General features: G+C 49.6%; 1 protein-coding gene across 8 annotated transcripts in view; it reads right to left on the bottom strand.

The window, feature by feature from the left end:
• Window positions 1–1,173: 1,173 nt before the first annotated feature.
• TSPAN32 (tetraspanin 32) overlaps window positions 1,174–27,143 on the bottom strand; it is a 42,677-nt gene continuing 16,707 nt past the window's right edge. For 4 of the 8 annotated variants that reach the window (XR_010306695.1, XR_010306700.1, XR_010306696.1 and 1 more), the window contains exons 6-10: window positions 18,047–18,148; window positions 15,601–15,693; window positions 13,687–13,770; window positions 8,759–10,177; window positions 3,188–3,408 (exon numbers count right to left, since the gene is read on the bottom strand). Coding sequence is in view for 2 of the 8 variants with exons in the window: in XM_064163182.1 (XP_064019252.1) it covers window positions 10,082–10,177; window positions 13,687–13,770; window positions 15,601–15,693; window positions 18,047–18,148 (375 nt within the window). In the remaining 6 variants the exon portion in view is untranslated. Of the gene's footprint in view, window positions 1,223–3,187; window positions 3,409–7,929; window positions 10,178–13,686; window positions 13,771–14,642; window positions 15,167–15,600; window positions 15,694–18,046; window positions 18,149–27,143 lie in introns of those variants that run through there. The other 4 variants (XR_010306699.1, XR_010306701.1, XM_064163182.1 and 1 more) reach the window with 4 other exon arrangements.

Raw genomic sequence — 27,143 nt, 5'->3', positions numbered from 1 at the left:
AAGCTCCCAAGAGCTTCTTTCTTCAATGAAAGGAAAAAGTAAATTGCAAACCAGTGACAAATAAAGGTCTCAACCCACCCCCCAAACATAAAATTCCCCTTGCCCCACGCAGCTGTTTCCATTTGCTTTCACAATTGGGTTTGCAGGCAGAGAGTGGTGAGGCTCTTGCAGTGTTTTCCTCTGTCTGCTGAGCCTGAGTGGTTTGGGGTTTTTGGGCACCTGTTTATAAAAGTCAGTGTCATGCTTGTGGGTTTTGGCATGGCTGACATCAATGAATGTGGCTCCCCAGAGCCCTCAGAACAGATACGGCTCGAGCTGTCTCCCAGCCCTAGGTTTAGCCAGTGGGCCCATGCCAGCAGCACTTGGAGAATCCTATCCCTGGGACTTTGAGCCTGGGAGATGTCCATCAGCCTTTCAGCAGCTCTGCATTAAACCCCTTCACTTAAAACCAAAAAAACTGCATGGAGGGGGATCAGGGGAGAGGACAAATCCTCATCCTCCCCACCTCCTACACGTGCCTCAAGAGCAGGCAACCAGGATGTGAAACAATTAGCAGCAAAACAAGCTCTAAACTCCTCACACCCAGGATCTCCAGGAGATTTGGGAGAGCAGAGTCCCTTGTCCACTTGGGACCACAGGATGTGGGGTATGCTCAGGCTTGGGTTTGCATGGCACTCCCCTTGCTCTTCTCACAGCCAGCACAAAGCTGATGGACCAGCCATGAGAATAAAGCCCACATCATCCTGGGGGTGAGGTCCTGATAAGCCTTTAACCACCACATTGTATTTGCTGTGGGAGATGTGTCAGAAACAGCCTGGCATTTCCAGTTTACCTGTGGTGGTAAGAAAAGAAAAAAGGCAAAACAACAAAAACTCCAACCAAACAAAAAACCACCAAAACACCAAAACCAACCAACAGCCCCCAAACCCCTCAGACCTTCAAACCAAACAACAACAACATCATCACAATTCTTTAAATAGGACTTTTGGTTTTGGAGATGCACGAAAAGAAGCTTACAAATTCACCCTGTGGGAGGCTAGGAGTCCCAGAGTGTGGGAGAACAACCAGCACCCCATTATGCTGCTTTGCAAAGCAGGGACTGGGCAAAAGCAAGTGGCATGGACTGGCCTATGGCAGTCCCCCTCTACGCTGCCCTGCAAGATCACACCTGGAATATTGTGTCCAGTTTGGGGTTCCCCAGTTCAAGAGAGACAGAGGCCTGCTGAAGAGAGTCCAAAGGAGAGCCATGAGGATGATTGGGGGACTTGGGCATCTCCCCTATGAAGGGAGACTGAGAGCCCTGTTTAGTCTGGGGACTGTTTAGTCTGAAGAGGAGAAGACTGAGAGAAGATCTAATCAATGTCTACAAATATCTGAGAGGTGGGTGTCGAGTGGCTGGGGCCAAGCTCTCTCGGTGGTGCACAGCAATAAGACAAAGAACAATGGATACAAAGAGGAACAGAGAAGGTTTCACCTCAACATGAGGAGAAACTTCTTGACAGTGAGGGTGCCAGAGTCCTGGGGCAGGCTGCTCAGAGAGGTTGTGGAGTCTCCTTCTCTGGAGACTTTCCAAACCCACCTGGATGCATTTCTATGTGAACTACTCTGGTTGATCTTGCCTTGGCAGGGGAGGGTGGACTTGATGATCTCTGGAGGTCCCTTCCAAACTCTAAAGTTCTGTGTTTCCCTTCATCCCTCAGAACAAGCCTGCCCACAGCATGTGGGGAGCCAGCCAACACCTTCATTTTGGGTAGAAACCATAGCATTAAGAACCTCATCCATGTATCTAGTGGAACATCTCCAGAGTGCTTTCTCTGTTCCCAGTACGAGCGTTTGGTGCCTGCTCAGCCAAAACTCCTGGTGCCCAGCTTTGCAAAGTCAGCTGAAGCCCAAGAGGTCACACTGGCCTCAAAGCCTTCTTGGGGAGGGGAAGGCTGCAAGCAGAGACTTGTAGCTGTGCCTGAAGTTTCTGTTTCTAATAAACTCAACAAATGGTTCCCATCTGCGTGGCCTGTCTCGCTGCCATCTTTAAATATTTATGTCAACGTATCTATGGTGATGGGTCAGGTTATGTAAAGGGGAGGAGGAAGGGGGGTGGGAGTGGGGAAGGACAAAAATCAGCTCCCACTAGAGCTATGGCAGAGGAAGAGCAAACTCGAGTGGGATTCCACATCCAGCTCAGGCTCTGCTGCTCCTGTGCCCAGGGAGTGGACACTCATTTTTCTCAGAGCATCAGAGAGGGATGAGCTGCAGCTGGGCTGAGCCACACTCCACGAGGTGCCATGTGGGAGAGCAGCAGCCCAGCCCAGCGATGCAGAGAGCTGCTGTTGTGTAATCAATGTATAATTCATTAGTAGTGAATAAAGATTGGAATCACTTCTTGCTGATGTAACAGGGCCGGGGGGAGAGAGCCAGGAGGTCCGGGATCAAGCTGCTGCTCACAGGGGTCGACAATGACTCTGAGTGATGCTGAGGGTGGAGAGGGGATAACATGGACAGCCCACTCAGGTGCTGCCACAGCTCCCAGGAGAGCTTTGCAGGGATCTGCATCTTCCTGGCAAGTGTGCTGGGAAGGACCTTTCCTTGTTGCTGGTTGGAGTGAAAGGGAGGCAGGAGGATATGAGGGGCCATAAACTGGAAGGCAGGAGGGTATGGAGAGCTGTGATCTGGGAGGGCAGAGGGTATGAGCTGTGGGGTTGGTACCTCAGGGCACAGCTGGAAACATCTGTCCCAAGATGTGCCAGTTCCTCACAAGCTGAGCAACTCCCTTGGATCTCTGCAGATAAAGAGGTGGGGTTTATTCCTCAGGATCCCCCTGGCAGAGGCAGACATACAGAGAGCCTCCAGGCATTACTTTGTTCGACAGACCTTCAACCCATGCACTGACTGGAGCTTGCACTGGGTTTGTACTGGGTGGGGAGTGGAGCAGCCCCAGCCGTGGGCCTGCAGCCCATCAGGGCTTTGGCAGCTCCAGCAGAGAGCTGCAAACCACGAACCACGTGAGATTTTTTCCAAAACAGACTCTGAGGCTGCTCTGGGGCTCTCCCTCCTCACTCATGTGCTCTCTGCACATCCCACCTGGAGCTACATCTCCCAGAGGACAGGGCTGATGCTCACTGCTGGTTGCTCATCCTCCCAAAAGAGAAACTACACAGCAAAGAAAGCAAAACCAAAAACCCCAAATCCCTTCTCTCCTCCATACAGCATTTTACTAAAAGCCAGAAGAGCAACAACACTTCACATGGCAGTTACAAGGTGTACATGATCTGTCTGTGCTTTCAGAGTGGCTTTTCACCTTACCCTCCTTCAGCTGAGCTGGTGCATGCAGCATCTCTCCTGCATGGAGCATCTACCTGCATGTCTAGAGGATTATAGGCAGCTGCTTCTGCAAACATGTTGCTTCTGCACCTAGGTAAAAGAAATATATATATATATATATATATATGTGCTTGTCAACTCTGTCTTTAAATGTTATTTCACAGAATTGGTTAGGTTGGAAAAGGCCTTTGAGATCACTAAGTCCAACCATTAGCCCAGCACTGCCTAGGCCACCAAGCTACGTTCCTCAGCACTACATCTACATAGCCTTTAAATCCCTCCAGTAGTAGGGTCTCCACCATTGCCCTGGGCAGCCTGTTCCAGGGCTTGACAACCCTTCAGGGAAGAAATTTTCCCCATATCCAACTTAAAGCTCCCCTAGCACAACTTGAGGCTCTTTTCTCCTGCCCTATGTCTTTTTACTTGGGAGGAGAGACCAACCTCTACCTGGCTCCAATCTCCTTTTCAGGGAGTTACAGAGAGCAATGAGGTCTCCCCTCAGCCTCCTTTTCTCCAGGCTAAACAACCCCAGTTCCCTCAGCTGCTCCTCATGAGACCTGTTCTCCAGACCCTTCATTAGCTTTGTTGCTCTTCTCTGAGCACACTCCAGCTTCTCAATATCCTTCTAAGGAGCTTTCTTACCACCCCAGTGCTGCAAAGGTCCACCTAAATCTGCTTGCCCAGTGCTATGTCCTTCAGGAGCCTGCTGCAGGCACAAACCAGAGCTGCACAGCAAAGGGGCTGCTGCATGAGGAAGCTGTATTTTGAGGGCAGTGGGAACTGACAGACACACAGTCAACAGAGCAGGAAACAGCAAAACACTTTGGAGCCAAGCCAGTTCACTACAGGGCGGAAAGTTTCCTACTCCGCTCACCACCAGATCCTTCTAGACAGCCAGGACTGCTTGGTCTGTGCTTTCCACAAGCACTCTGAGCTCCTTGGCCATTTTCTGGGTACTGAAAAACCCAGGTCAGTGAAGGCCTGAGCACCCCTACCATCAGTGAGGTCACGGTAAGGGAAAGGCCTTGGAACCCCCTCCAGGGCCCCCCTAAGTTCCTGGGACCCCCCAGAAAATGTTTTAGGTTTTTTTTTAGAGACTGAGGGAGCTGAGGCTGTTTAGTTTGAGGAAGGAGGCTGAGGGGAGACCTCATGGCTGTCAACAGCTACCTGAATGGATCGTGTGGAGAGGCTGCTGCTGGTCTCTTCTCACAGCTAACTGGAGACAGAAGAAGGATGAATGGCCTCAAGCTGAGACTGGGGAGGTTTAGGTTGGATATTAGGAAAAGGTTTTCGGTGGAGAGAGTGGTCAGGCACTGGAATGAGCTGCCCAGGGAGGTGGTGCAGTCACCCACCCTGGATGTGTTTAAGGGTCGTTTGGACATGGGTGCTTAGGGCTATGGTTTAAGGTGAATCTTGTAGAGTAGGGTTCTAGGTTGGACTTGGTGATCCTGAGAGGCTTTTCCAACCTGGATGTTTCTGTGATGCTGTGATCCTGAGCTGCCACACAAAGCTGCGCCCTGCTCACCTGCAGTCCTGCCTGAGCAGGGCATCAAAGCAGCAACATCTGCTGCCCTTGAGGTGGGCAGCAGGAGAGCTCCCCTGACCCACAAGCAAGCTGTAGTCAGGCCACCCACAGGCACGTGGCAAGCCCCATGTAGAGCCTCAGGGGAAATTACTGCTGACGTGGGCAGAGTGGGAGGCGAGCCCTGCGTGGGCAGCGGAGGATGGAGAGCAGCACAAAAGGCTTCTTACTGCTACCATGGGCTGATGCTCCCCAGCCCTGGCTTGCTCCTTGTTCTTGCCTGCTCAGGTAGAGCTGGGAGGCGGGGGGAGGGGGGTTGTTTGAGATAAAAGGAAGAAGGGTAACTCATGAGCACAAGCTGTGATTGTTCAGGTAATGGTTGTGGAACTAATTGCTAATTGCTGGAGCTTAATTGACAATTAACTGGAGAAAATTCACAATTAAATATTTAACTTTGCACCTTTGCTCTCTCTTTTCTTTTCTCTTTCATGCTGCAGAAGCCAACACAAATCAGGATTTCTGTCCTACAAAATCCTGAGCGTTGATGTGATGGTAACAGCCACCTCCTGCTCCTGCAAGGCTCAGAAAGGCTCAGTGGCTCTGCAGGTGTTCCCAGGCCTGGCTGCTGGCTCTGCAGTCCCACAGCTCGGTCCCCCTGCTCAGCTCCTTGCTCTTATCCCAATAAAATCTCTCTCCTGCTCCTCTCAATATCAGGTTCATCTCAGCAGTGCTTACTAATACGTTCCTGGAGCTTTGCTCCCGTTGCACAACTGCAAATAGGGCAACACCAGCAGCAGATGAGGGACCAGTGAGTGCAAACATTACTCAGGACAGGGATTCTTTGTTGACCCCGGTGTGGAAACACACACTGAACACTCACCCACCGAATGCTCACCCACCTCATGGCTTCCCTCCAGCCAGAGAGAAGGACTTCACCTTCTAACTCCAACAGCAGAGAGCATAATTGTGCATGCTTCAAGGAAAAGGGCAGATGCATAGATTCACAGAATGGCTTGGAAAGGCTCAAGGCTTCATCCAATCTAGCCTTGAATACCCTTGGGGAGGGGGGCATCTACAACCTGCCTGGGCAACCTCTTCCAGAGTCTCACCACCCCTGTACTGAAGAACTTCTTCCTAAGATCCAGTCTAAACCCACTTCAAACCATTTCTCCTTGTCCTGTCACTAGGCAGTAGTAGATGTGAATGGGAAAGAGTGCAGGGCAAAGCAGAAAGACACAGAACTGAATCAAGAAAAGGAAAAGAGGCTGAGTCAGGATGAAAACAGACATTTCAGAAACAAAAGTCTAGAGAGAGGTTTCTCATCAATTTGCAAGAGAATCCAAGAAAGGTGCAGCTGTTACTTTTAGAAAGTGAAAGAAACATGTTCTAGAAGTTAGTAGACACAATCACAGTAGCAGGGAGCTTGGAAAACCACAAAGCTTTTCAAACGAAAGGTGATCACATTGTGACAAAAAGGAAACACTTAAAACTCAGCTTTGTGGGAAAGCTGAAGTTAGCTCTTTCTCCTGCTGAGAAACAATGATGGGCTTCAAACACCCCTGGGTGCTGCCACTTCTGCAACTGCAAACAGACAGAGGCTCTTCTCTGCAGCAGGTTTCTGAAAACCAAGGAGTTCTGCTCCTGGAAATGGCATTGGAATGTTACCACAGGGTGCTGGGAACCCAGCTACACCAGCAGGAAAGCTCTGGTAGAGGAGCGTGTCTGGCTGAGCATTGCTTTGTCACCTGCTCCTTGAAGCTGCTGCTCCTTGCAGGGAAACTGCAGCAGTGGATGGAATGGGAATAGAGATCATGGGTGGCTGTCAGAGGAAGGAAGGAGATTTCCACCTCCCTGGGACAAGAAATTGCACACTTCCAGTCTGCTGCTCGCTGGGAAGAAGAAAAAATGATGATTCTCCAGGTCATTGTCATCTCATGAAATGGTTTGGTGTGGGTCATCAGGAGAAGTGTGGGCAGCATGTTGAGGGAGATAATTCTCCCCCTCTACTCCACTCTGGTGAGACCTCAACTGGAGTATTGCATCCAGTTCTGGAGCCTCTCTTGCAGGAAAGATCTGGACATGCTGGAACATGTCCTGAGATGGGGCATGAGGGTGATCTGAGAGCTGGAGCTCCTCTGCTATGGAGACAGACTGAAAGAGTTGGGGCTGTTCAGTCTGGAGAGGAGAAGGCTCAGAAGAGACCTTATTGTGGCCTTCCAGTGTCTGAAGGCGGCCTGCAAGAAAGCTGATGATGCACTTCTTAGGATACCAGGTAGTGATAGGACTGGGAGGAATGGAGCAAACCTAGAAGTGGGTAGATTCAGACTGGATGTTAGGAAGAAGTTCTTCACCATGAGGTTACTGAGACACTGGAGCAGGCTGCCCAGAGAGGTGGTGGAGTCTCCTTCTCTGCTGACTTTCAAAACTTGCCTGGATGCATTCCTGTGTGACCTGCAATGGTGATCCTTTGGCAGTGGGCTTGGACTCGATGCTCTCTGGAGGTCCTTTCCAAACCACTAACATTCTGTGATGCCTTTCTGATATGGCAGAACATCAGCACTTGTCACAGAATCATAGAATCAACCAGGTTGGAAGAGACCTCCAAGATCATCCAGTCCAACCTAGCACCCAGACCTATCCAGTCAACTAGACCATGGCACTCAAGCCCCGACTACCTGGTGTTTAAAAACGTGAAACCGAAGAGAGGACTCCCAGAAATACTCTACTTTTTGTTGCTTAAGCTTGTCCTGAAGCATTTTCCTCTCCTTACTTCCACTGCCCCTTGTGAGACACCATCCTGCTGCCCCAGCAGCTGGCTGAGGGCAGGATGAGGCTAACCAACAACTCCTTGTTGCCCATGACCAAAGGGATGGAACTAAGTGATCCTTGAGGCCACTTCCAGCTCTGACAATTGTGTGATTTTCCTCCAGAGGACCAACACCATCTCAGGTGCTGGGACAGATGAGAGCCAGCTGCCCAGGGAATATCTCTTCCTAGCACTGGGAATGACAGAAGGTTCTCCATGCTGCAACTCCAGCAACATAGGCTGCCTCAGGCAGGGCAGAGAAAGAGAAGGAATGGTGGCCCTCTGCAAGAAATTCATCTTTATTGAGAGCAACCATGAGTCACACGAGCTGCCAGCTGGCCGGAGGGATAACAATAGCAGTGGCCTGGACAATAGCAGCTGGAGCTCACAAGAGAGATTGTCTCTCTCCAGGGAGTGATATACCTAAAAGCAGACATATACATCTAAGTGAATCTTTCCCAGCTGCTGGAAGTGGGTCATGCACATCATTACTAAATCCCTGCTACACCAAAGTGTGTTGGTGACTGCCAGGAGATAGCTTGGGTAACACTCTGGAGCAGTCTGATCTTCATCCTTCTTCCAATGAAGCCAATGGTGAAGCTTTTCTGGTTCCAAGGGAGGAGGATGAGGAGTGAGAGCCCTTCCCTTTCCCACTCTCTCAACACAATTCTTTCCAGTGCAAGATAGCTGCAGGCATGTTCAAATGCCAACCAGGTGCTGCAGGCTGGACTGCTGTTCTCATACATGTAGCAACCCCTGCCTGAGGGCCAGGACATGTCCTGAACATCAGTATGGGGACTTCCACATTTATCTCCATCAATAGTTGCTACTTAGTGGTTTCCAGAAAATGACAGAATTGTTTTGGTTGGAAAAGAACTTTAAGATCACCAAGTCCAACTCCAGACCTAGAACTGCCATGTCACCAGCAAACTATGTCCCTCATCCCACTTCTACATGGCTTTTCAATCCTTCCAGGGATGGCAACTCCAGCTTGTACCTTGGCTTGACAACCCTTCAGGGAAGAAATGTTCCCTAATGTCCAAGCTAAACCTCCCCTGGCACAACCTGGGGCCATTTCCTCTTGTCGCTAAGGAGAAGAGACCAACACCCACCTCACTGTGACCTCCTTTCCAGGGAGTTGTAGAGAGCGAGGTCTCCCCCAAGCCTCCTTTTCTCCAGGCCAAACAACCTCATGACTAAATGCTACAATGAAGGAGGCAAATGAAAGCTGCTGTTGGTTCCGCAGACACTTTCCTCGACCACATAGTTTACAGCAGCTTTTCCAGCAGGTACTAAATCCACTGCAGTGCTGGCTTTCAGCTCAGCAGTGGCTCTGCCTCCTTGCAATGAGGGCAAAGCACACCAGGGAGCCGTTTTCAGGTAGACTGAGAGCTGAGGTCTTCAGTGGGGCAAGGCTTTTTAGACGTTTGCTTGTTGTTGACAGGGTGGTGTAAAGAGGACGTGCAGTTGGACATAGTCTTTTTTTGACCTGGCTGAAGATCAGTACTGTCCTCTTATAGATTTCAGCTTCAGTCCTGCCTGTATGTGCAATATCAAAGTCCTTTTGTGTTGCACAACAGCACAGTGGGTTAGTGAAGCTAGATAAACACGGTGTTGCAGCTGGAAGCTGAACAAGCCTGTGAAATCAGTGTGGCTTCAAGCTCTGGGAGGTTGACTAAATCCTAGGAATTAAAAAATAATGATGTACTGCATTAGCAGGGAGGAATAACAGAGGGGTATGGCCTTATGCTGAGCATTTGTTTCAAAGCCCATGCACTGCTTTCTCATTTTTTCCTGATCTCCACTGAAAGCTCTGTAAATCCAGCAATATTTGAGGACAGGGGAAAACCAGTCCACAGTTGTTGGATGCCAACATACTTCAGCATGGTCAGAAACGAGGCCAAAGTCAACTATTACAAGTGTCCAGGCTGGGAAGGCACATTTCCCATCAGCAGTGACACACTTTGTGTCCATGTATTTGCCAAAAGAGCACAAGATTGGTCCTGGGCTGTGATCCAAAACCCTCTTTCCTTAAATACTGCACCTCTGGGGGACACAGAGAACTGCTCAAAAACAGCACAAGAGAAGTTTGGTTTCGTGCTGTGATTTTTGCTGGGCTCTCGTGCTTGTCCTGAGGAGCTGTTTGGTGTCCTGTTTGTGGAACTACAGCCCATTCATCTCCTGGTGAAGAGATCTGCACCTCTGAGCCCACAGGCACGTCTCAGTCCTTGTCTCTCTTCTGTGAAGGTGTGGGACAGTTCCTCTGCAGGGCATCAGCTGCTCTGACCAGCTTGGGAACAGCACAGCAGTTTGCAGCGCAGAAGAAGACACATCCCACTGCCTGCCCCCATGCAATGCCTTCCTGGGGGACTTCAAGATGTCCTCTTGCACCAAGAGCTGGCTCTGCCTGGTTGGGATGCTCGGGCAGCAGATTTCTACCTCTCTCTGAGGACATATTTGCCTTTCCGCTCCAGGTTGCTGCTGAAGTGGATGGAGAACCAGAGGAACGAAGTGAGGATCATCCCATAAATCTGAGGCAATAAAGAAGACAAGCAGGCAATTAAATGCTGAACTTGATTATGATGCCCCATCTGTGCAAAGGAGCCACCATAAATGTTGCCCATTAGACCAGTTGGCACTTGTGGATTTTATGTCCCAGGATGTCTCAGGGTTGTTTTTTTTTTTGAGAGCTGTTTTCCAGTAAAATGGTGAACAATAATTCCATCCTGGAAGGGGGAAATAAAACCTAAAACCCAAACCCCAACAAAACCCCCAACCCTAACACGTGGTTAAAGCATCTGATTGAAATTAGCAGAGCATGGCTCAAAGCCTGTGCTAAAAATAGCAAGCAATGAGATGGAACCAGGAAATTCAGATTTCAGATTCCTGCCACAAAGCATTCCTCTACACAAACAAACAGCTCCTTCTCCTAGCAGGCTTTGGTGAAAGCCACATAGGGAGAAAAAAAAAACCAAACAAACCACCAAACCTCATCTATTGTTTAGAGTGAACCCCTCCCAACAAAACAAAAATCATCTAGCAACCTCCAGCTCATGCACGTGAATCCTGTGGATGTAGAGGACAGCATAGTTCATAGATTCACAGGCTGGGTTAGGTTGGAAGGGACCTCAAAGATTATCCAGTTCCAACCTCCCTGTCATGGGCTGGGACACCTTCTGCTAGCCCAGGTTGCTCGAGGCCTCATCTAACCTGGCCTTGGACACCTTCAGGGAGGGAGCAGCCTCCCTAGGAAACCTGTGCCAGTATCTCACCACCCTCAGTGAAAATAATTTCTTCCTAATAGTCAGTCTAAATCTGCCCTCCTCAAGCATCAATCCATGCCCTCTCATCTTATCATAGACTGCTTTGCTTTGGAAGGGACCTTAAAGATAATCCAGTTCTATGGGCAGGGACACCTTCCACTAGAGCAGGTTGCTCAAACCATCCAAGCTGGCCTTGAGCACTTCTAGGGATGGGACACCCATAACCTCTCTGAGCAACCTGTTCCAGCACTTTATCATAGAATCAACCAGGTTGGAAGAGACCTTCAAGATCATCCATTCCAACCTATCATCTTCATGGGGAAGAATTTCTTCACAATGTCTAATCTAAACCTGCCCTTGTTCAGCTTGGAACCCTTACACCTCATCTTGCATTGTGATGTCACAGCATCAGAGAATGTCAGGGGCTGGAAGGAACCTTGAAAGCTTATCCAGTCCAACCTCCCTGCCAGAGCAGGATCACCTATACCAGATCACAGAGGAACGTGTCCAGGTGGGTTTGAATATCTCCAGACAAGGAGACTCCACAACCCCCCTGGGCAGCCTGTTCCAGTGTTCTGACACCCTCACAGTGAAAAAACTCTTCCTCATGTTTACATGGAACTTCCTGTGCCTCAGCTTCCACCCATTGCCCCTTGTCCTGTCATTGGGCATCACCAAACAGAGCCTGGTACATGTCCTGCCTGGTACATCACCCATCAGGGCTTCCACAGCCAACATCTCCCAGGTAAGGCTGCTGTGGGAAGGACAAGAAGGGCTGCACAAGGTGCCCTTCCCTACAAGTCTGCCCCTTTGCTTGCAGCTTGGCCATGTGTGCAATGCTGGCCGAGGGACGGCGACATCGGAGCAGCTCTAGCCCTCATTTTGCGCTTCCTTTGCATCCTGCCAGCATGGCAGCGAGCGGTGCAGTGAGACTTCCTCCTGCACAAGCTTCAAAGCCAGCTGCCTTATCTGGCTCCAGCATCAGGCTGCAACAGAGAGATCTGTAATAAAAACTCCCCTGCTTCTGTCTTGAATGGAGCTGCAGTGAAATTCCTCCTCTAGCTGAGGAAAATGAGACAGCCACACCAAATACTGACAGTGTGTGTGCCTTGATGTTTCTAGTCAACCAGCACCTGATGGCTTTCCTAACTCACTGCTGGCACCATGAAATACAAAAATGTTTGCTCCTCCTATGAGGAGACGCTGAGGGAGTTGGGGCTGTTCAGTCTGGAGAGGAGAAGGCTCTGAGGTGACCTTATTGTGGCACTTCAGTATCTTACGGGGACCTACATGAAAGCTCTGTAGGCTGTCAGGTAGTGATAAGACTGGGGAGAATGGAACAAAGCTAGAAATGAGGAGATTCAGACTGGATGTTAGGAAGAAGTTATTCAGCATGAGAGTGGGGAGACCCTGGAACGGGTTGCCCAGGGAGGTGGTGGAAGCCTCATCCCTGGAGATGTTTAAGGCCAGGCTGGATGAGGTTCCAGACAGCCTGACCTAGTGTGAGATGTCCCTGCCCATGGCAGGGAGGTTGGAACTAGATGATCCTTGTAGTCCCTTCCAACCCTGACTGATTCTATGATTCCTCTGAGATGTTTGGATGGAGAGGAGTCTGCTAGCCCAGAATTGTGCCAGGTGGACACAAGGAGTGAAGCCATCTCCAAACATGTTCATCCAGGAAAGGTTGCATGGGGAGCAGCATGGAGGTATCACAGCAGACCTAACACTTCCCTGCACAGGGAGGAAGCGAGTCTCCTGGCCTGTACTTCTTTCTGGCATGCTTCACCACACATGCAGGGCCCTGCTGTGGGGGAATTGCAGCAACACATCTCTGCCAGGCAGTGGGTGGGCACAGGAGCAGGCTTGATTTACTTAGCAGCACTCCCCAGCTCTGAAGGAACCATCCCTGCGCAGCCGCCAAGCCCCCTCGTTGCTGCTGGGCATTTCTCTTGCAGCTTTTCATTCTTCTTTTTGCCCTCTCCTCAAATAAGACTCACAAATTCAGTACAGACCCTTTTCTACTCAAGCCAGCCTCTGGAGATGATCCCACCTCTCCTCTGCAAGATCCTACTTCAAAGCCAGGCAACGTGCTCTGCTCTTCTCCTTTGCAGCCTGCTCCTCACCAGCCCCTGATTCCCCTCCCAACCCCACCACTGCCCAAGGGGCACCTTACCAGGTTCAGTAGTGGTAATTAATAGGATGAGACCTTTTTCTGCTCAGCTACACTGCTGGTGCTCAATACCTTTCAAGAACTTCCAGCTCTGTTTGCACAAAGAGACTTCCCAGATTGAACTGGGAGGCAGTCAATGAGTGCTGGGCAAGGAGAGGCACCAGGCTCCCAAAACATGGAGCTCTGACTGCATCTCCTTTTCCAAGACTGCTGCCAGCTTCTCTCTGGATTCACAAGCCCTGCACCAGGCAATGTGGCCTCTTACTCACAGGAGAGGATCTGCAGGCAAGTCTGGCTGGATGAAATATAGATGCTGCTGCTGCAGCAGCTTGCTCCTTGCTTCCTGCTCCAGGTTGCTATGCCTGGAAGGGCAGCAAAAGCCTGTAGCAAGTCTGCTCCTGCAGGAAAACACCTCTGGCCTCTGTTTGGCTAAGTCAGGTCCTGGTCCTTTCTTAATTTCCGTGGTGGAATCTACCACCACTTGTTCCTCTGCTGCTGGTTTCCAAAATAACCAGAAAATCCCAGCTTCTGAGGCCACTTTAGGACACATCCCCCCCACTGGGTACTGGCTCTTGGGGTCAAAATGCAAAGAAACAGACATAGCTACCATGAAGGCAATGGTGACACCCAGGAGCGTGGAGATGAAGTCCAAGTGCTTCTTCAGGAAGTGCTGGATCTCTCGCAGGCAGTCCTGGGAGGAGAGAAATAACCCCTGGCAGCAGCTCGGGAGGGAGTTTTGCCCCCCCAGCCGCACTACCAGCTAGAAATGGAGCTGAGGAGGGGGTGCTGCTGCGTAGGCAGCTCTCTGCGCCTTGCTGCAGCTTGGGAAGACAAACCCCTGCAGCCTGTTTGTTATTACTGCAACACACCTACGGCTGGGTAGGATGTGTTTTGGGCTGAGGGAGGGGATCTGAGCACACAGGTCGTGAGTGCGGTCACGCAAAAGCTTTTTTCTGGCAAATGGAAAGAGGGGAAGATGGCAGAGCAGAGCACATCATGACGCTAACCACGTTCCTCAGAGGTCCTAAGGAAGAGCTCCATTTCACAAGGTGTCACAAGTGTTAACATACATCAGCTGTGAGCCTGCCGGCAGCGCCGTGGAACTCCAGGAGGTGTTAGCCAAAAGAGCCAAAGGCAAGAGGATGCCCTCCATGAAGTCATTTGTGGAGCAAGCTAAGTGTGCTCACAGCCAGAGCGTGAATGTGCAGCAGTGAGCTAACAGTGGCTCCCAGGGCTGCCAAACACTTCCACCCACTCACCACCGAAGGGAACACAAACCAGCAGCGGAGGAGGTGCAGAGTCACCCTTACTGTGCTGGTTTTCCTCTGCTTTCCCCTCCTGCTTTTTGAGGTGAGTCTGACTTCAACACCAGAAGGGATCCTACAGGCTAAGGAAGAACTTTTCATAAGGGTGTCTAGCAACAGGACAAGGAGCTGGGGGAGGGTAGGTTTAGACTGGACCTTTGGAAGAAATTCTTCAGTATGAAGGTGGTGAGACTCTGAAATAGGTTGCCCAGGGAGGTTGTGGGTGCCTCCTCCCTAGGGCTGTTCAAGGTCAGGCTGGGTGAGGCCTTGAGCAGCTGAGTCTAGTTGTGAGGTGTTCCTGCCTGTGGTGTGCAGGCTGGAGTAGATGATCTCAAAGGTCCCCTTCCAACTTAAGCCATTCTGTGGCTCTACGACTCTGTGTCAGGTGGGATGTTCTCCGAGGCAGCACTTTGAAATGCTGCTCCCTGAGCTGCCCTCTGCCTGCACATCACAGTGTCCTGTGGGCACACCACACCTTCCCCTAGGGACAATGTTTTTCTGGAGCTGTAGCAACATGACTTTGCTTTTCCTAGGACAACACACATATTGATACTGGCAGCTGCAGCTACTTCAGCTGATTTGGCTACTCCAGTGGAAGAAAAATAATCATACAATAGATTTGTTCAGAGACCACAAAGTCTACATCATGGCAAAGGCAGTCTAATAGTGGTGGCTTCTCCATCCTCTTCACTAAAATACTGTGAAGAGAAGGAATGAAGCATGCTTGATGGAGCTACTGCTGGGCATCATGATCCTGCTCCACGAGTTTCCCATTTTAATGCCCTGGAGAAAAGGAATTAGAGCAAAATCCACATTTGCTGTTGGTGGCACATCTACTAAGCCTCAGAAACCAGTGTGAGAAGGAAAGGTCCAACAGGTTTGAGCTGAGATATGAGTCTGTGTTATCTCACACTCTGCACACAGAAGAGATGAGGAGGAAGCTGGAAGGAAGTGACAAGTTTAAACACAAACATTTCAAAGGCTTTCTAGAGCTGTAAAGTAAACCACAACTGCAGCTCTGAGACCTGCTGATCTACTGGGGCTCCTCCAGTGGGTGAGACACCTCCTCACTGAGACAACAAAACCCCAAGGAAACAAACCCCTGCCCCAACTGTGGGATGATGAAAACCTCATGGTTCTCATCACCACACCAGCAAGCTTCTAACAGCGAGTAGTGGCACAACCCCACCATGGTGTGGAAGAAATCTTTCTCTCACCTGTCCTGCATCCCACACCTGGCCAGGAGGACATGTCTTCTGCTCAATGATGGCTGTGTCCCCAAATGGAGAGTGCTTCCCACAGCACAGGAACTGGAAGAGAGGGAGAAGTCTGTCAGCAGCCTACCATTTGCTTTCCAGTTGCCATCCGGTGCTGGGCCACTACACTTTCTCCTTGCTGCCCTAGGCAGGGCTACACAACCAGGGCTGCAAAGAGAATCACAGAATGCTAGAGGTTGGAGGGGACCTCCAGAGATCATTAAGTCCAAACCCCCTGACAAAAGCAGGCTCAGAGTAATCTACACAGGAATGCATCCAGGTGGGTTTGGAAAGTCTGCAGAGAAGGACACTCCACAACCTCTCTGGGCAGCCTGCTCCAGGGCTATGTCACCCTCACACCAAATAAGTTTCTCTTTATTGGAGTTTGTATTCATTGTTCATTGTCTTACTGCTGTGCACCACTGAAAAGAGATTGGCCTCATCCTCTTGGCAACCTCCCCTCAGATATTGATAGACATTGATCAGATCTCCTCTCAGTTTTCTCTTCTCCAGACTAAACAGTCCCAGGGCTCTCAGTCTCACTTCGAAGGGGAGATGCTCAAGTCCCCCAGTCATCTTCATGGCTCTCCTTTGGACTCCTTCCAGCAGGTCCTTGTCTCTCCTGAACTGGGGAGCACAAAACTGGACATAATACTCCCGGTGTGGTCTCACCAGGGCAGAGTAGAGGGGGAGAAACATGTTGGAGTGCTGCCTGGAGCTGGGGCCTTTCTTTCATGATCACAACAGCTCCTACAGAGGCTGCTCTGAAAAACCATGCGATGCACAGACTCATGTTTACAGTGCTTACATTATGGGCTGGAGGATATCCCAAACATCACTTACTGTGGAGCTAGTTTCCTGCAGCCAGAAGAAGGAAAGAAGGAAAGAAAATAAGTCTAAAAGAAGTATTTCTCCATCAACTAAAATAGGCAGGTGATGAAGCTGGGTACTGTGCCTGATTCTTCTCACCAGGGGGGACTCTGGGTGTGCTGCTCCACAACCCTGCAGAGCAATCACCACCACACCTGCTTGTGGCTCTGAGGGTCACCACCATGGTAGAAGCCTCTGCCCTTTTCTGCGTTTTGAGAAGCACAGATGAAAGTAGCTCTGGAATGTACTTGTGATGATTTAAGAAAACACAGAAGGCTAAAGGGAGCTGCATGGGAGGTGTCTGGCATCATGGTAGTGACCATGAAGTCACTACCCAAACAGGCCCTGCTGTGCACAGAGACAGCATCTCCTTTTCTCAGTGAGGGCTCAGGAGTTTCTCACCATGGGGCACATCCTCACTCATCTCCTGTGGCTCTGAGGGCAAGCATCCTCCCTGCACTCTGAGTAACCACCCTTGCCCACCTACTGAGCTACAGAGAAGTCCCCTGCACCAACAGAGCCTTGGGTGGTGGTCTTGTGGAGCTTGCTGGCAGCCTCCAGCATTGCACAAGACCACGTAGCTTCTGCTGTTCTTCAGCTGTAGGCTCCAGGGTAAACAGAACTAACCAAGTCCAAATATTCCTGCTGGACAAGTGTCCAGTTGTGGACTCCCCAGTTCAAAGAAGACAGGAAACTGCTTCAGAGAGTACAGCAAAGAGCTATGATGATGATTAGGGGACTGGAACACCTCACTTATGAAGAAAGGCTGAGGAATTTGGGGCTTTTTAGCCTGGACAAGAGATTATGAGGGGATCTTATTGGTGCTTATCTATACTTCAAGGGTGAGTGTCAGGAGGATGGGGCCAGGCTTTCTTCAGCTGTGTCCAGTGACAGGGCCAGAGGGAACAGGCACAAACTTGAACACAGGAAGTTCCATCTGAGGATGAGAAGGAGCTTCTTTACTTTGAGGGTGGTGGAACACTGAAACAGGCTGCCCAAATAAGTGGTGGAGTCTCCACCTCAGGAGTCTTTCAAAATCTGTCCACATGCCATCCTGTGCAACCTGCTCTAGGTGAAGCTGCTCTGACAGGGGAGGGGGGACTGGATGATCTCCAGAGGTCTCTTCCAACCTCTATCACTCTGTAATTCTGTATGATTCCATGAAGTCCTGTCCTCTCTCTACCTGACCTGGGACACCTGGGAAGGTGGATACCTTCTTGTACCACAGACACAGAGCATAGCTAAGGGTCTGCTGAGACAGACAATATATATCATGGAAGCTGTGAAGATCTCACACCAGAGCAAGGCTCAGGAAAGTGACCTTTTTCTCCTGTTGATTATCTGGTTGGTCAGGCTTGGGAAAGGAAGAGTAGGAGAGGAGGAGAAGACCTCACAGCAGGCTGGAGGACTCAGTTCCCAAGTGAAAAGAGCATTGCAGCATCACAAGGCAGAGCACATGTGTCAATCCCAGTCTGCTGAAGCCATCAGGAAGGTAGCCCAGGGCAAGGTTTCGTGCTCAGGCTGAAGGAACACTTACTGCTTCATGGATGGCAGTCAGGTCGTGCCTCCTGAAGCTGGAGGGGTTCCTCCTCACCTCCTCGTACACACGATCGTACACATCCATCATGCTGTCCTCCACCTGTGGCAAGAGCAGATAGCTGGATGTGGAAAATACTGACTCGACTCTAGTCATCTCTGGAGGGAAATATGCTCCTCTGGCATCTCCCTGGGAGGTCTCCCAGGTGTAGTGAGACAAGTAGTGCAGCTATTAAATGATGACTGTGCAGGAGCTGAGAGCGTCTACAACACAGTCAGGTCCATGAGAGAGGCTGTGCTGCTGCCTGTGCATCAGCTGCTGCTGCTACACATGGACCCTTTGGTATCACACCAGTGCCTCACCAGCTGATGGCTGAAGATTATTTTGGCCAGTTTTGGATTTAGTGTCAGAGAACAACTCTGGTACCTACAACTGGTGTGCCCCCAGGTTCTTCTGCTGGGCAGAGATGATGCCATCTCCCTGTCCTGATAGGTGGCTGTGAGGACATACACACAAAACAGTAAGATGCTAAAACAAAAAGGTGAGAGGACCTCACTCTCATGTCTGTCATCATCCCAGTGACAGAGCAGTCCCTCCAAACACAGCCCAAGAAGCCCCCAAACCAGAATGACTCAGTGGTGAATCAGACTCTAAATATTAACCAAACACGTGAGAAGTCACAGCTTGACAGATCTCAGCCAAGTCCTGGTCAGGTTTTAAAGGAAAAAAAAAGAGGAAAAAAAGACAACTGCCTTCAGAGCCTGGAGTCAAAACCTTCTTTCTTCCTTCCCTCCTCCCTGGCTTCCTCAGCAGCCTCGATCTGAGTGGACCCGCAGGCAGTGCTTGGCTCTGGGGAGGGGACGTGGATGAGTGAGACAGATGGGAGCGGGTGGTGTGGGGAGGGACAGAGCCATCCCTCAGCCAAGCTTCTCATCTCAGCATTAAGGGGCTCTGTTTGGAAATCAGGGTTAAAACCCAACACCATGTGCCTGGGAGGGAAACCAGGGTCATCTGAGGTGATTACAGCCTTTCACTGCAGTATTGCTCCACCCCACCTAGCTGTCCAGAAGGAATCAGCTAAAGCAGGTGATAACCAGGGAGAGGAGAGGGGTAGGTTGAGAAGATTACTCGTATCCAGCTCAGCTCATTGCCACCAGGAACAGAGTTTGAGGGCTCACATTGAAAGATTTTTCACAGCTCTCACCGTAGCACAGAAGTGGAGGGATTTGGGGGCTGCTGTCTCCCCCAGGATGATCCAAGATCTGTCATAGAGCAATCAGTAAGTGAAGCAGAGCAGCCCAGCGTTGATGACAGAAGTCTGATGATGGATAGATATTGAGCCAAGTTAAAAGTCCACCACAGCAAGGTGCACAATGCTGAGCTGTCCCACACTGCTCAGGATTAGGATGTTCATTTTGCCAGCCCCACTTATCACAGCCCATTGAGCAGGACAGATACAGCAAGACAAGATCTCCAGCAGGCCTGTGCACCATCCTTCCCCTGAGCCCCAACAGAAAACATGCAAGCTTTTCTGACTTCTTGTGGGCCATGAAATAGCTTTCCAGCAGCAGCAATTAAATAAATGGATTCAATAAAAAGAGCTTCCATTTCCACTGAAGAATTGGATTAAGAATAATGAAAAGAGAATCATCTTTTGACCTCCTCTCGTGGCCTCATATTGCTGAGGACAGAAGGAAGAACAGAGCAGCTGGCTTCTTAGCCCAGGAGGTTTGAATATCTCAACCCCAGCCTAAGGAGGAAGAAAACAACATGCACCTGTGTCTCTGCAAGGTAATGGTGCTGCATGTGCAAATTTTGCCTTTTCATACTTCTCAGGAGGCTCAAGAAGCTGAGCTTCTCTTCAAAAGCTCTGAATTTGGATGTCTTTCAAAACCCCCCAAACAATGAAGCTGTTAGGTTCAAAGTGTTCAAGGGTTGAAAGTAACCCAGAAGTTTAACTGCTTGAAAAAATCTACTGAAGTCTGGGTCTGGAATTGTTGGACCAGATAGTTTTGTGCCCTCTACCTTGACTGGGTACAATCCCCCCAAAGCCCTCAAAAACTGGCAGAAAAGCTCTTTTGCCTTGGGGATGGAGCTGGCTGCTTACTTTATAACTGGATTCAGCTTCAACCAAGGCAAGATGAGACTTGTTCCATGATGTTTTATCTGCCAAGGCCACCACAGGCTCTGACCACACCACCAGACTGTATTCACTGTGCAGGAAAGTCACTGCTCATTGGAACTTTATGCTGGTAAGAACCCTTAGGACCCAGCTGAGGCTGATGTCTTCCTCAGCAGTTGCTTTGGTGCTCCTGCAGCCTGGGAGGAGGGCAGGTGAGCTGCCTCTAGCTGCCTGTGTCTCTGGCAGCCTGCTGCATGAAACCACCAGAGGAAGAGACCTCCAAGATCATGCAGTCCAACCTAGCACCCAGCCCTATCCAGTCAACCAGACCATGGCACTAAGTGCCTCATCCAGGCTTTGCTTGAACACCTCCATGGACGGCGTCTCCACCACCTCCCTGGGCAGCCCATTCCAATGCCAATCACTCTCTCTGGCAAGAACTTCCTCCTAACATCCAGCCTAGACCTCCTCTGGCACAACTTGAGACTGTGTCCTCTTGTTCTGTTGCTGGTTGCCTGGATTTGATCAGGAGAGGCCCTGCCTGATGCAGATATGCACATCTGCACCTTCCTCAATTAGTTTAGGTGCCATGCAACGACATGAAACATTGAACCTGAGGCTGCTTGAAGGATAAGGGTGGATAGGAATGAACTGAAGGCACAAGGCACCCATAAAGCTATAGCAGAAAATTATGCTGGCTGTCAGAAGCAATAAAAGGAAGAACCCACAAGCAGCTATCATTTCACAGCCAGCTCAGCTCCAGTGATGGCTATGTTGATGAAGGCAATCTCCAGGTAGCTGATGACTACTAAAGGCTTAATTGCACCCTGTTTCTGAGCTGGTTTGTGGGCTGGCTCCTCGGTTATTTACTGATTTTTTTGTTTCATTTTGTCAAGCAGCCTCCAAGAGCTGGAAGCACAAGGGATTAAATGGGAAATGTTTTAGAGCAATAATTTCCTTTTAGAATGTATGTCTGGGCAAGCCTGAGAGTACAATTTGCTGATTAGTTGTTCTCAGCATTTCTATCTGATAATTATATCCAGCATTTCTATCCAGCTATTATCTGAATGTGCCATTCAGATCCTAGCAAGGGAATATCAAACAACAAACCCATTTTTTACAGGCTGAATTGACTGATTCCTCCACACGGCCTGAGTTGTGCTAAGATCATTTGGTTCTGGAGGAGAAAACTGCTGTCTGCATCCATGGCAGTAGTCTGTTTGCACAGATTACTACTGCAGAGGGCTTTCTCATTTCAGTGTTTCAGAGGTAGGTATAAAGCACTAAATCTCAGTGTTTATCACTGGCTGCTGTCCTGTTTGCAGGAGATGAGCATACAGGAGGCCTGGTTTCATAAGAGAAGGCATAGAAAAGCAAAAGATTGCACTAAGCAGCCATCATCTGGGCAGTTTTTCTGCCTGGGATGGGGGTATGTTTATAGCCAGAGCTGCAGCTGAGCTCTGCAGCACCAGTCACACATGGCAGCTTCCATCCAGCCCAAAATACTGTGCTAATTCATGCATGCCTAATGATAGGAAAAAATAAAACCTGAAAGCATCAGACAGGTGGCTTTATGACCTGTCCTTATTTGCAACATTACTGCATCCAGTAGAGGCCTGTTCATCCTGGAATTCTGTGCTGCTCTGGGACTGCTCTAGCAGGGGACTTGGACTGGATGAACATCAGATGTCCCTTCCAACCCCCACCGTTCTGTAAGAAGCTAGACTGCAGCACTGCTTTGTGCTCAACTGCTGTCCTCAACAGATTCCCACGGCACTGACAGGCAACTTTGGGTCAACTGCCCAAGAATAATTTTGTTTTTCTATTTTACACCATGTTGGAAGGGGGAAAATCATTATTAAAAGATAACCAGGGTGCTTTCTTTCATGGTTAAGCAACAGGATGCCTTTTGAGTTGGAGTGGTTATGCTGACACTGTTAATAACATGCTCTAAGAAAACCACAGCTGTGCCCCATCCCTCAGCTCAGCCCATATTTAGCACATAATGGACTGCTACAGCTGGAGAAAAGGCTGTCTGGGCTCCTTTTCAATAGGTCTTACACTCCCTCCCCACATAAGCATCATCACAAGTGGGTTTTTCTGTTCCTAGTGCCATGCTATGGCCCATAGCTGGAGGAATATCTTTGAATGAAGAGACAGTGCCTCTGATGTTTCCCAGTTGAAACCACCAAGAGCAGAGGACAAAGCACCAGCCGGCCTTTGGCTGAAGAAAAATCCCCAGGTTAAGTGGTGCAGAGGTCACACCTTGCAGCAATGCTTTTCCTGGAAGAAGCTGGGTGAGATGTTCCAGCTCTAAATTAGTCAGATTGCTGCCTGCATTCCTTAATGAAACATTCATTTAGGGGCAATATCGATGGCTTGCTGGATACAACAAATGGAAAATCACCACGCAGATGGATGTGGCTGACTCCAGAGAGTAGCATTTTTCACTTGAAGTAGAAGAAAGAAAGAATTTTGAGATTGTTTATCATCCTCTAAATCCTTTATCCCCCAAGAAGTAGAATTTATGACTACAGGAAGGCATTTACTCTAAGCCATTATTGTTCTTGCCCCTGGCTGTTAGAAACTAAAGCAAATGTTGGCCTTGCCTCCTTCCAGATGAAAATTGACATTTTTTACTTATTTATCAAGGATCATTTTTCCCCCTAGGTGGATTTGGAACAGAAAGATCAGTCAAGGGGGGCAGCCTTCAGTCTTGATCTCTTAGCAAGCCAGAGGTGCCAATGAATGCCCCTCCTGTAGGCAGTGAATACCTGCACCTGAGCAACTAGAGCTGGATACTTAGCTGCATGCTGGAAAATTAACTTAGGCTTGCATCAAGAACAATGGTCTGAGATTTCCTTGCTGAACCATCTTTGCAACAGTCAACAGCCCAAAATCACACTGCAAAGGTAGGGCTCGAGGAAGGCAGACAAGCCCACCTCTCCTTCCTGCTAACAGGAATACCCTTAGAGTGGTAGAGGCGCATGAGAAGCATGGCAAGCAGGAGGATCCTCTTCTCCTGCAGATCTTTGTGCCTTTGAGATACCAAAGCCAGCACATGCTGAAGCTTCAGGAGGAACTACAACTTCAACACGTCATGTTTTTTCCACATCATCAGGAAGGATGTGCTCGCCACTATCACTCAGAAATTCCCCATCAGTGGCAGCTACCACAGACTCCCTTGCTTAGACAGAGACTGCAAGTTGTGAAACTGAAATAATTACTCAAACTCCTTCCTTGCTCTGATAAGAAGAGCACAGTGAGGGCAACGGAGCACCGGAGCAGGCTGCACAGAAAGGTGGAGTCTCCTTCTATGGAGACTTTCAAAGCCCACCTGAATGCATTCCTGTGTGAACTACCCTAGGGGATCCTGCCTTGGCAGGGAGGTTGGACTCAGTGATCTCTGGAGGTCCCTTCCAACCTCTAAAGTCCTGTGATTCTGTGATCACAGTGTCTTGCATGCAGAGGCACTCAACGTTCACAGGATGCCAGACGAAACTCTCTTTGGGTTAAGCTACTGTGAAGTGAAACAGAGAAGGGAAAACTGCTCTGGGTGCTTGAGCCAGGTTGCAGAGCAAGTCCTACCATGTGAACTGGCCATGTGGTAAGACAGGCTCGCCCCTCCCTATACTTGACCAGACTTTATTGCTGTATCAGACCTGGCCATCACAGAATCAACCAGGTTGGAAAAGACCTTCGAGATCATTAAGTCCAACCTATCATCTAACACCTTCTAATTAACTAAGCCACAGCACTAAGTGCTCATCCAGTCTCATTTTAAACACTTCCAGGGATGGTGACTCCACCACCTCCCTGGGCAGCCCATTCCAATGCCAATCTCTCTTTCTGTGAAGAACTTCTTCCTAATATCCAGCCTAAGCCTGCCCTGGCACAGTTTGAGACTGTGTCCTCTTGTTCTGTCACTGGGTACCTGGGAGAAGCATTCACAGCTTGCTGCAGCCAGCCAGCAATTCTTTCTAGCATTCCTGCACCCAGTTAGTCCCAGCCACAAGAGCTCAACCAGTGCTGCACACCAGAGCAGCCTTTGAGGCACACCCCCACATATCCCCCACCCCGTGTAAAACTGCATGAGATAAGAAGGTGCTGCTCTGCCTGCCGGTGGTCACAGGAGACTGCTGATGCGAGAATATCCAGATGAGGCTTTTAGCTAAATGGTTTTCACCAGTTCACACAGCCAGAAGCAGTGCTTGTGACCGGGCCAGAGCAGCAGATGCTTTAGAGATAAGCACAGAAAACCTAAGCAGGCAATTAATCAACACCAACAAATTCCTTCCCTAAATCCTCCAGATCTGGCACTGCATTGCTTGTGAGTGACACCAGCCTCAGTGCATCAAGGGCCTGTTGTATTTTGGGGGCTTTATTTTGGTTGGTGTTCTGTCAGGTCGTTTGGGGGGCTTGTTAAACATTAAGCATTTCAGTGCATTTTAGAACAGAAGTGCAAACCCAGCAGCCTGCCAAGGCCCTGTGTCAACCCTTTGTGCTTCCATCATTCAAGTTGTGTGCATTTTATGAACCTCCCAACATCATGGCCAAAGCACTTCAGTCACCTCTGCTCTCTCACCCATAGTACTTGAAACCAGTGCCAGGCAAGACTGCTTGGAAAGCATGGGGAAAAAAAACCATCAAATCCAGTTTCAGCTGAAAAAAAAAATAAAGGCTACATCAGCAATAGTGCTTTGAGCTGGTGGTGGCTGCTTTGCTGTGCTGAGCATCCCACAACCAGTGAAGGTTGGATGTGCCACGGTGATAACAATGATCCCAGTAGCCCCATGGTTGATGCTGCCAGAGACAGGAGCTCTGGCTAAGGCTGTGCCATGGGAAGCAGCAGAAATGGACTGCGTGGGTTCAGCGTCAGGGCAGTGATAAATTATAAACCTCCCAAGTGCAAAGCCTGTGTGGAGCCTCAGACAAAGGAGAGCAGTGTCTGCCCCGGAGAGCGGGCCCTTATTGTGTGATGGGAACATAAACACTGGGAAAAGAGTTACAATAGTAAAAACGCTAAGGAAGGGGGAAGGGTTTTCCCCCTCTTCAGTTTTTCCCATGGGCTTCAGAGGCTGGGAAAAGCACAGTGCCTATCTTAAAGCAACTGTGCCTGGCAGAGCAGCAGCCAGAGCAAGGAGGACCTTAGACTCTTTAAAGAAACTGTGGCTGGCAGAGCAGCAGCCAGAGCAAGGAGGACGTTAGACTCTTTACAGCACTTCACGGCTTTCTGAAAAGACCCCCCACCCCGCCCCAAGGGAGCACAAACCTGATCCTGCCCCACCTAATCGAAACCCAAAAGGAAACTACCTGTATGCTTCTGAAAGCACCTGAGCACATCTTTACCTTGCACTTAATTCCTTTCAAGATCTATAAGAAGTAAGCCTGAAAGGAGGTCGGCATGAGGTGGGTGTTGGTCTCTTCTCCCTAGTAACAGTGATAGAATGAGAGAAAATGGCCTCACGTTGCACCATAGGAAGTTTGGGTTGTGCATTAGAAGAAGCTTCCTTCCTGAAAGGGTTCTCAAAGACTGGTACAGGCTGCCCAGGAAGGTAATTGAATCCCCATCCCTAGAGATGTTTAGAAGATGGAGAGAGATGTGCTGCTGAGAGACATGGTTTAGCACCAGCCTTAGTAGAGTTAGATAACAGCTGCATTTCATGATCTTAAAGGTCTTCCCCAACCAAAATGATTCTGTGGTTCAAACATTGCCTTCAGATGGGACAGACCAGACCCTATAAGAGTTTACCCCAACACGCACCAGCAAGGACAGACAGGAATGCAGCCTGAAGAGCCCCCAGACCTGTTTTGCCCCTAGAAGGATCCCTATAATCCCACTAAAGAAATTACCTGGAAAGAGCTGGGTCACTCCTTGCACACCTGCAGAAACAAGGGATGCACCTGGTAGGCACACAGACAGGATTTGCCCCCTGCAGACCCAGGCAATGCTGCCTCTGACTTTGCAAAGGTGCTGGATGGGAGGAAAAGGCACAAGCAGCAGACCAGTGTTGAACCCACATACAGGGAAGATGCTCATTTGAAGCATGGCCCCCAGCTAGGGCAACGTGTGTTATATACCAGCTGCAACTGTTAATCCCAGCTGATCCCTGTCAGGAAATCACCATCTGAAGAGGTCCCACCCAACATGAAAGACTGTTTCCTCTTCCCAGCGTGAGGGCAAACGTTCCTTGGATGAAAGGTTCAAGCAGAGCAAGCCTGCAGGAGAATCAAGCATGGGTGGCCTGTGCTCTTCACCCACAACAACCTAAGTCCTCAAGTTTATTCCCCAGGTACAAGCAGCGCAAGGCAAAGAGGCTAAAGTCTTTCTGTGCATGCAGAGCTAGAAGTCACTGCTGAAACCTCCTTTAGAGATCCCTAAGAAACCACTTGGTAATTAAGGATTGCCATGTGATGGCAGCCAGTGCAAATCTAAGTGACTCTTTCATTCAAAGTACAAGACAAATCACAGGATGTTAGGGTTTGGAAAGGACCCCTATAGATCATTCAGTCCAACCACCCTGCCAGAGCAGGACTATAGGACTATATAGTGCAGGTCACACAGGAACACATCCAGACAGGGCGTGAAAGTCTCCAGAGAAGGAGACTCCACAACCTCCTTGGGCAGCCTGTTCCAGTGCTTTGTGACCCTTACAGTAAAGAAGCTCTTCCTTGTGTTGAGATGGAACTTCCGGTGCTGCAGTTTATATCCATTGTCCCTTGTCCTATCACAGGGTGCATCTGAAAAGAGTTTGTCCCCTCCCTCTTGACCCCAGCTCTCAGATATTTATATACATTAATTAGATCCCCTCTAAATCTTCCCTTCACCAGACCAAAAAGCTTCAGGTCCTTCAGCCTCTCCTCAGAGAGTCCCTTAATCATCTTCAGAGCCGCCCCTTGGACTCTCTCTAGCAGATCCCCCTCTCTCCTGAACTGAAGAGCCCTAAACTGAACACAATATTGCAGATGAGGTCT

Source organism: Pogoniulus pusillus, chromosome 24 (genome assembly GCF_015220805.1).
Source record: "Pogoniulus pusillus isolate bPogPus1 chromosome 24, bPogPus1.pri, whole genome shotgun sequence".
Classification (NCBI taxonomy): domain Eukaryota; kingdom Metazoa; phylum Chordata; class Aves; order Piciformes; family Lybiidae; genus Pogoniulus; species Pogoniulus pusillus.
Note: the sequence above shows the minus strand (reverse complement) of the source record. Positions and strands in the feature narration are given on the sequence as shown.